Source organism: Triticum dicoccoides, chromosome 2A (assembly GCF_002162155.2).
Source record: "Triticum dicoccoides isolate Atlit2015 ecotype Zavitan chromosome 2A, WEW_v2.0, whole genome shotgun sequence".
NCBI classification, from domain to species: domain Eukaryota; kingdom Viridiplantae; phylum Streptophyta; class Magnoliopsida; order Poales; family Poaceae; genus Triticum; species Triticum dicoccoides.
This window is the reverse complement of record NC_041382.1, coordinates 749,050,264-749,059,569: the sequence shown is the minus strand read 5'-3', so window position 1 is coordinate 749,059,569 and position 9,306 is coordinate 749,050,264. Positions and strand designations below refer to the sequence as shown.

The 9,306-nt window shown below is 48.4% G+C and overlaps 1 protein-coding gene across 1 annotated transcript; it reads left to right on the top strand.

Annotated features, from left to right (window-relative positions):
* The first annotated feature begins 7,308 nt into the window (after nt 1-7,308).
* LOC119352242 lies at nt 7,309-8,830 on the top strand. Its single transcript, XM_037618942.1, has 2 exons — nt 7,309-7,909; nt 8,028-8,830. Exons 1-2 carry the CDS (start codon nt 7,346-7,348, stop codon nt 8,520-8,522), a joined length of 1,059 nt encoding a protein of 352 aa, XP_037474839.1. The 5' UTR covers nt 7,309-7,345; the 3' UTR covers nt 8,523-8,830.
* The last annotated feature ends 476 nt before the right edge of the window (nt 8,831-9,306 follow it).

Genomic DNA, 9,306 nt, shown 5'->3' with positions numbered 1-9,306 from the left:
ACGCGCCGCCGCCGCCGCATCCACGCCGGCCGGAGCCGTCCCGGCTTCTCCTCCCCTCGGCGGCCACCATCTCCGGTGAACAGGTATTCTCCGGCGAGCTCGGATCTCGCCTCGGTTCGCGCGCCCGCGAGGAACCCTAGATCTGGGTTGACTTATACGCCTCTCCCCCTAAATTTTTATGCATACTTTGACCGGCTATATCTCCGCATCCGTAGCTCCGTTTTGGAAATATAGTATATCAAATTGTTCATCTCGATGAGTACATCATTTCATTCCATTGCATCATTTTCATTTGAGTTCATATTGATGCCCGAAATGCTGTTAGAAGGAGGCTTCGTGAGTTAATTGTCAGATCTGCTAGTTCATCTTAGACTTTTGTCATTTTTGCCATGATTATTGTGTGCATGCTATGCCTGTGAGTCCTTCATATGTTTTGTTAAAGATTTTGTCTTCTTTCCAGAGGTGCAACCCATGCATTTTTAGGATGTGTGTGGTGACTTGTGCAAGCTTGCAAAGTGAGGCACCCGGTAAATCTGTTTTCAGGGACTTAGTAGTTTTCACTAAGTCTGGGATTATTTCGTTCATGATGTCATTTGTTCATGCTATTTCCTAGTGATCCGTGCCTCTTTTGAGGATGATCAGTAAAGGAGTTTTGTTAATCTTGTAGTGCTCTATCCATCCATGTCTTCACTTGCAATTATGGAGCACCCTAGCTTGAGTCAATCGAGCTCTACTTTTGCTTCATGGTGAATCTGGGCAGATCGTCAACTCGTTTGCGATTTTGCCGGCGTTGTTGTGGTTGATCCGTGCATGCTATATCATTGTTCTTGCCATATCTAGCTAGTATTTTGTGCCTTCTTCATGGATGTATGCTTGCCTTGCCATGACTTGCACCGTAGTGAGTGCATCGAGCTCGTTTACATGCCTTCGTGAGTTATATTTCAGCATGTCTCAGTTTTCACCAAGTCTGAAAACTGATTGTGTTTGAGCTATGTTCGTGTGCTCGTTAATATATTTTGTGATCCCTTTTGACCCCAGGTCACTTAGGGACTTTTGTTAAGCTTGATGAGTAGCTCCATGCCATGTTCTTCTTTGTCATAATCAGGTCATATATCGTGTTGTTTTGCTGCTCCAAAGAGGGCTTCGTGATCTGAAATTTCAGACAAGTGTTAATTTCACTAAGTCTGAAATCTGTTTTGCATTTGCGTTTTTGCCATGCTTGTTTGAACCTCATAATGGATGAATTGGCCGTGGCTCAGTGCTAGACTTTTGTTAAGCATCTTGTGTGCATCCCTGCCATGTATTTTGTTGTCATGTTTGGTGGCTGTAGCATGTTCATTTCATTGCATTTAGATGCCTACTTGCTGTAAATCGCAGACCGGTGTCATTCTTAAAACGCTTGCCATTTCCGAACCGTAACTCCGATTCCGGCGTTCTTTATATCGTTTTCAAGCGATTTCATCTCATCTTTCTAGTGGCTCCCTTGGAATTCCAAGTTGAGGTCAGGTTCATGCATTTCCTGTCATATCTTGCATTTTACATCCCGCATAGCATATCATCTTTGCATCGTGTTGATTGAGTTTGCACGTGGTTGATTGTATCCTTGCTGCTTGTTTGTCTTGTTTGGGTAGAGCCGGGAGACGAGTTCGCTAACGAGGAGCCCGTTGAGTTTTCTTTTGAGGATCCAGTCAACTCTGACAGCTTTGCAGGCAAGATGATCATACCCTCGAAATCACTACTATCTTTGCTATGCTAGTTTGCTCGCTCTTTTGCTATGCCATTGCTACGATGCCTACCATTTGCTTGCAAGCCTCCCAAATTGCCATGTCAAACCTCTAACCCACCATTGTCCTAGCAAACCGTTGATTGGCTATGTTACCGCTTTGCTCAGCCCCTCTTATAGCGTTGCTAGTTGCAGGTGAAGATCGGAGGCCGTTCCTTGTTGGAACATCTTTTATTTACTTGTTGGGATATCATTATATTATCTTGCTATCTTAATGCATCTATATACTTGGTAAAGGGTGGAAGGCTCGGCCTCTCGCCTAGTGTTTTGTTCCACTCTTGCCGCCCTAGTTTCCGTCATATCGGTGTTATGTTCCCGGATTTTGCGTTCCTTACGCGGTTGGGTTATAATGAGAACCCCTTGATATTTCGCCTTGATTAAAGCTTTTCCGGTAATGCCCAACCTTGGTCTTACCATTTGCCACCTAGCCTCTTTTTCCCTCGGGTTTCCGGAGCCCGCGGGTCATCTTATTTAAACCCCCCCGCCGGGCCAGTGCTCCTCTGAGTGTTGGTCCAAACTAGAGTCTTGTGCAGCGCCCCCTCGGGGAAACTCGAGATTTGGTTTTAGTTGTATGGAGCGCTCATCTGAGTGTGCCCTGAGAAAGAGATATGTGCAGCTCCTATCGGGATTTGTCGGCACATTCGGGCGGTGTTGCTGGTCTTGTTTTAACCTGTCGAAGTGTCTTGAATTACCGAGATACCGAGTCTGATCGGAACATCTTGGGAGGAGGTCTATTCCTTCGTTGACCGTGAGAGCTTGTCATGGGCTAAGTTGGGACTCCCCTGCAGGGATTGAACTTTCGAAAGCCGTGCCCGCGGTTATGGGTAGATGGGAATTTGTTAATGTCCGGTTGTAGATAACTTGAACATAAACTTAATTAAAATGAATCAACTGTGTGTGTTACCGTGATGGCCCCTTCTCGGCGGAGTCCGGGAAGTGGACACGGTGTTGGAGTTATGCTTGCGCAGGTTGTTCTTCTAGATTCTCGCTCGCGCTTTGCCTCCTCTTCTCGCTCTCTTTTGCGAATAAGTTAGCCACCATATATGCTAGTCGCTTGCTGCAGCTCCACATATATTTGCCTATCCTTCCTATAAGCTTAAATAGTCTTGATCGCGAGGGTGCGAGATTGCTGAGTCCCTGTGGCTCACAGATACTATAACTCCAAATGCAGGTCCAGGTGATTCCGCTCCAGGTGACGAGTACGAGCTCAAGTGGGAGTTCGACAAGGACTCTCAGCGTTACTATGTCTCTTTTCCCGATGATCAGTAGTGGTGCCTAGTTGGGGTTTGATCGGGACCGTGTCGCATGTTGGGTTCTCTTTTATTTTGGCGCCGTAGTCGGGCCATGAGTGTTTTGGATGATGTAATGTTATTTCTGTTCTTGATTGACGTGGAGAGTGTAAGCCAACTATGTTCTCCCCTTTATTATTCATATTACATGGGATGTTGTGAAGATTGCCTAACTTGCGACATATGCCTTCAATGCGATTATGTCTCTAAGTCGTGCCTCGACACGTGGGAGCTATAGTCGCATCGAGGGTGTTACACGTACGTCCACGTCGATGGAGACTTCAATCCACGAAGGGTAACGGTTGCGCGAGTCCACGAAGGGCTCCATCCACGGAGGGTCCACAAAGAAGGAACCTTGTCTATCCCACCATGGCCATCACCCACAAAGGACTTGCCTCACTTGGATAGATCTTCACGAAGTAGACGATCTCATTGCCCTTACAAACTCCTTGGTTCAACTCCCCATCTCGTCGGAGGCTCCCAAGTGACACCTAACCAATCTAGGAGACACCACTCTCCAAAAGGTAACAAACGGTGTGTTGATGATGAACTCCTTGCTCAAATGCTTCAAATGATAGTCTCCCCAACACTCAAACAACTCCTCACAGATTTGGCTATGGTGGAAAAAAAGATTGAGAGGAAAGCAACTTGGAGAAGGCTAGAGAACAAGATTTATGTGGTAGGAATGGATTATCTTGATCTCAACACTTGAGTAGGTGGTTCTCTCTCAGATCTAAGTGAGTATGAGTGTAGGCACGATCTGATGGCTCTCCCTCTTGTGAAAGAGTGGGTGGAGGGGTATATATAGCCTCCACACAAAATCCAACCGTTACACATAACTTTCCCAACTTGGTGGGACCGATTCAAAGAACTCAGTTTGACCTTCTGGTTCAAATATGTGAACGTTAGGAATCTCGGTGGGACCGACTGGAACATCTCGGTGGGACTGATGTGCAAGGGCTAGGGCAACACAGAGTCTCGGTGGCACTGATTACTCTAACTCAGTTAGACCGAAGTAGAATAATTGAGCAACAGAGAGTTGGCAAGGCAAACTCGGTGTGACCGATTGACATACTCGGTGAAATCGAAGTAATATCAATAGGTAACAGAAAGTTTGCATCACCATCTCGGTGTGACCGAAAATGTTAGGGTTTTTGGCTCTGGCTAAGTCAAAGGAACTCGGGGGAACTGAATTGGAAATATCGGTGAGGCCGAGTTTAGATATTTGGATTTGACTTGTATGGATGGAGAGGTTGTTTGAGGATTTTGGAGCATATCATCAAGCACTCTAAGCAAGTAATTCGTTAAGCAACAGCTCATCCCCTTTTAATAGTATTGCCTTTTCCTATGGACTCAATGTGATATTGGATCACTAAAAGTAAAATAAAGAGTCTTGAGCTTTTTGCCAATGTGCTTCCCTAGCTTTTTGAGGGGTTCACATCTCCACCTTATCTATGCCACTGTTGAACTTTTCCTGAAATATACTTAGATGAAAATGTGAGTCCAACAATATGTACATGAATTGCCAAAACCTCCAAGGAAGCAAGTGTGCTTTCAACTGCAGAAAGAACAAACTGGGTTCCCGAGCCATTTCTTTATCCTCATCACTTGTCTAGTCAAGACCGCGTCTTGCGAAAGTTGCCATAGGAATATTTTGATTTTGAGTGGAATTTTTGCTCACCAGGTCCATTTATAGTGGCACCTTGACTTGACACCTACTATGCGTGCACCTGTTTCAACATCTACGATGTGATGCGTGCAAGTAGACCGTGGGGTACATATGCCTAGGTGTGTTTGGATCCTTTGCCCGTTTACCTCGGTAGGCAAGGCTAGCCTTGCCGACGGAGGCTAGCCAAATCGGCTCGCTCGCTGTAACGCAGAAAATCTTGAAACCGTGGGCAACGTGGTGAGTTCGCCAAGGAACCAAACAGTTGGCATCTTTGCTGGGATGGGCGAGGAGAGCGCTTTCGCAAGAACCAAACATTCCATAGTGAATGATGTCCAACAACTAGTGATGCGATGTGTGCGAGTAGCGCGGTCGGCAATGTCGCTAGCCTAGTGGCTGACCATGATGCAAAAACCGTCGAGGACCGGCACGTCACCCTAGGTGTACCGATGCGTGAGGGTCGAGCAAGGGGAACCCGTGGAGCACCCAAGAATCGTGTGGAGACTGAAGATCGTGGATCCTTGGGCCACAACGGTCACAAAGGTTGCGAAGCAACCTCATCCTCGGCCCATCAGAGTTCAAGTCCTGATGCTCGCATTTTTCCGAATATTTTCATGATTTTTGGCGATGCGCACTCAGCGGGAGAAGATGTCCCGTCGACTACGAGGTGTCTGCGATGATTTCGTAAAATCTCAAGATGATGTGCCGGCTCAGTCTCCCGGAAGTGCTCATAGGCAGTGGCGGATACACCATTGGGGCGAGCTGGGGCGGCTGCCCCGGCTCTCCGGTGACGGAGCAGGGTCCCGTGCCTAGTGACCGTCGGCGCAGTGCAATGAAGCTCCATCGTCATCCGTTGCCCCGACAAACCTCAATTTCTGGGTCCGCCACTGCTCATAGGCACTAGCGGAGCTACGTTGGGGCAAAACTATGCCATGGCCCACCCAACCCAAAGTAATTGCATGAGTAATATACTACTTAGTAAGCAAAAACAACACCTATGTACAAGTTAAGCATAGACTAGCCCACTCTCACTATTTGTTGTAGCTCCGCCACTGTTCATAGGGATAAGAATGTGTGTGTCTTCATAACAATGAGTACATGCACGTATATACGAGTGCTTGCGTTGAAAACCGGTCGCAAAGGTTAGGTTTATAAGGGATTATGCACATACTAGTGCCGAATACAGTCACTCGCATCACCAATTTTTTTTAAAAAAGACTGGCGACTACTAGGATCATACGATGGCGTTGAGTATGACGACACGGCTAATGGGAGGATCGTATATATTTGATGATGAAGAACATGTCACATTGTAAATTTTGTACTAAATCAAAGTGATTCAAAGGTTCACCGGTTGTTAATGTGGCATGGAAAAAAAGATTCACGTGGGCCAATGTGGAAATCGGCTACTCCCTCCATTTCAAATTACTTGTCGTGGTTTTAGTTTAAATTTGAACTAAACCACGACGAGTAATTTGAAATAGAGGGAATAGTATTTAGTAATGTATATATATATATATATATATATGTTTTGTCGCCATTAGTAGTGTAATAAAAACGGAAACCAGGAATCCTAATGTCGGCAGTAATAAGTGGTCAAGAAAGAAAATAGAATAACACCCCGCCCGCTAACCCAGAGGCAGAAGGGTAGTCGGTATGGTAAACCCTCTTGACCCGCTGAAAGGAAAGAGAGTACTTAATGGATTGGTAAAAAAAAGGAATGTCCATCAGCAGAAGCACAGCAAAAAGAAGCACCAAGTTTGTTCGTGGACCCACGCGTCAGGGGAGATGCAAAAGAGTCCAAGCGTCTCCTAAGTAGGGTCCCCTGTCAGCGAGTAGAGCCCACACCGATCCCCCTGATCTTTTTGACCTGTGCTTTTATGCAGTCTGGTCCATTTTTATTATTGCCTCTTTGGTTTTTGGAGGGAGGGAAAAAGAGAGGGAGAGAGAGATGTGCTGCCGACAGGCGGGCCCTGGGTTACCTTACCTGGAACCTTGTCGAGAGTGCTGGATCATGGACGGGCGAGACGACGGTACGCCACTTTGGTTGTGCGAGGGAGGCAGTATTCAAAATTTGAAACTGAAGCGAAATTTCTCCAGCACACGAGAAAAAGAGTTTCTCTGACGCGCGCACAGCCCAGCCCAGCCCAGCCGTCTCCTCGAAGCAAAAGCGAAAGCTTCTTCTCAAAAAAAAAGCAAAAGCGAAAGCAGCAGAAACCTCATCGCTTGCATGTCATTGCATGCATGGGCATCCTTCTTTTGACCGCCCGCTTTATTTATGCAACCTCTTTTGAATTTTGGGTTTGGCGTTTTGGGAGGGGAGAGAGACATGTGCGTCCCGCTGACAGTGGGCCCGGAAGCTTCCTGGATCGTGCGCGAGAGGGGAGGGGAGGGGAGACGGTGTGTGAAATGCTGCATGAAATTTGAATTTGAAACCAAGCTCGAGTTTCTTCCGAGACAAGAAAGAATCTCTGACACACTCACCGCCACCCTGCTGCTGCGTACGTCCCTCTATATCAGCCGACGTATCCCCAACCCCGCTCATTCGTATCCTCAACCCCTCCCTCCTCCCACCAACTTCCGTGAGGTAGGCGAGCACCCATCCCCATGGCGAGTCTCCTTTCCTCCTCCGTGCTCCTGCCCGTCGGCCACCCCACCTCCCGCTGCAGCGCCGGCGGCCGCCTCCTCTCCACCAAGGTCTGGGGCCTCCTCTCCTTGGCCGCGCCGGAGGACACCAAGGTCTGCGGCCTCCTCCCGGTCCCGGCGACCTCACGCGGGAGCGCTCACGTGGTGCTCGCGGTGCCGGAGGGCGCCACGGGCGGCTTCCTCTCCTTCGAGGCGTCGGAGGACACCAAGGTCTGGGGCCTCCTCCCGGCCAACGCCACCAAGGCCACGCGCGGGAACGGCATCGTCGCGCTCGCGGTGCCGGAGGGCGCTTCGGGCGGCTGGGGCCTCCTCCCGGCCAACGCCACCAAGACCTCGCGCGGCGTCCTGGCGCTCGCGGTGCCGGCGGGCGGGTGGGACCTCCCGCCGGCCAACGCAACCAAGACCACCCGAGGGAACGGCGTCGTGGCGTTCGCGTGGCCGGAGGAGGGCGCCAACCGCTGGAGCGGCTGGGGACCCCTCCCGGAGGGCGCGCCGGCGGAAGATGTCAAGGCCTTCTACGCTCAGGTACTACGTCTACGTGATTAATTGCCCTGCTGCTGCTCTCTCCGTATTATATTTTGCGCTTCTTGCTTGTTTGCTTATGTAATAACCTGTATCATGCGGCCTTCTTGTCTGTTGGCAGGATTTCATCAATCGTGTTGACAAGATTGGCACCATCAATAGCTACGCCCTTTTTGGGCACGCCGACATCCTGGAGGTTGCGGCGGAAGCCGCCGAGAGGTGCATCCAGGTGGTTGACCTACTTCAACCAGTGCTGGTGGATCAGTTCGCGAGCCGCCCTCGAGCATTGGGGGTCACCACGACCCTGAGCGTTGGCCTGGTCGAACATTGCCGGATCGTCTTGTCCGAGTGTGAGGAGGGTTACGTCCGGGAGCATCCGCTGCGCGAAGCCTTTTACGGTCTCAATGCCCTCAATCGAAGGGGCTACCCCAAGCCCGCCCTCGTCACCGCGTCCCGGACAGAGGCGGACAAGGTGGCCTACTTCAAGCATCTGGCGGATGAGTTCAAGGAGCTGGCCCTCGAGGTAGAGGCGTCCGTCAAGGAGTGGATCGACTCTGACTCTGGCAAGTCGGCTAGGTGGTTCGATCAGCCCGTGAAGATGCGGTTCGACGACTAGATCGAGGTGCCTCTGCATGCCCCGCGAGCTCCATTCACTCCAATGTTTCATGCTCTTCTTTTTGTATCCGGTCGTCTATTAGTCCTTGCTGATCCGCATTTTTATCCGTTCGTGTACTGGAACTATTATTAATTAGCTACCCCTTTCATTTCATTTTGAATCCGATCATGTACTGGGAACTGGCTACTCGTCCGTCCTTTTGTGTCTCTTCATTCATGTACTGGGAACATGAACTACTTAGTGATTTGCAAGATGTTAGTTCAGACTTTTTCTTTTTGAGGTATCCCTTCATGTATGATCCAACAGGTTGGGTGACGTGCAATTTTAGTTATTACTAGTATACTTCAGGGTATGATCCAACAGGTTGGGTTGCTTTCTGCTGTCAAGATGAAAATGCTATAGTTGATATGTATGTGAAGATGTTAGAGATTGAGTCTGCCTATAACATGTTTGGTATCATGCCAACTCAAAATGTCCTTAGCACAGCTAACTTAGTCCTAACTGTTTTCTACCAAGCCTCGGTCGACGTTATGTTGTGATCCACAGATGTAAGAGGTTGAGTTTGCAGGTTGTGCGGTGTACTGGTGCTAAATACAGTACACACCTTCGATAAATACAACAAATTGATGGCTTTATTAGGGAAAAAATCATATATATATATATATAAATATATATATATATATATATATATATATATATATATATATATATATAGTACAACCTGCAACATATCTCATTTATAAGCTCTGCATACACAAGGATCTTCTTTCGCTAGACTAGTTCT

Excerpts from the sequence above, each read along its gene's own strand:
- LOC119352242 (XM_037618942.1), top strand. The coding sequence starts at position 7,346 with ATGGCGAGTCTCCTTTCCTCCTCCGTGCTCCTGCCCGTCGGCCACCCC. Across the intron at positions 7,910-8,027 it reads TCAAGGCCTTCTACGCTCAG|GATTTCATCAATCGTGTTGA; the intron begins GTACTACGTCTA and ends GTCTGTTGGCAG.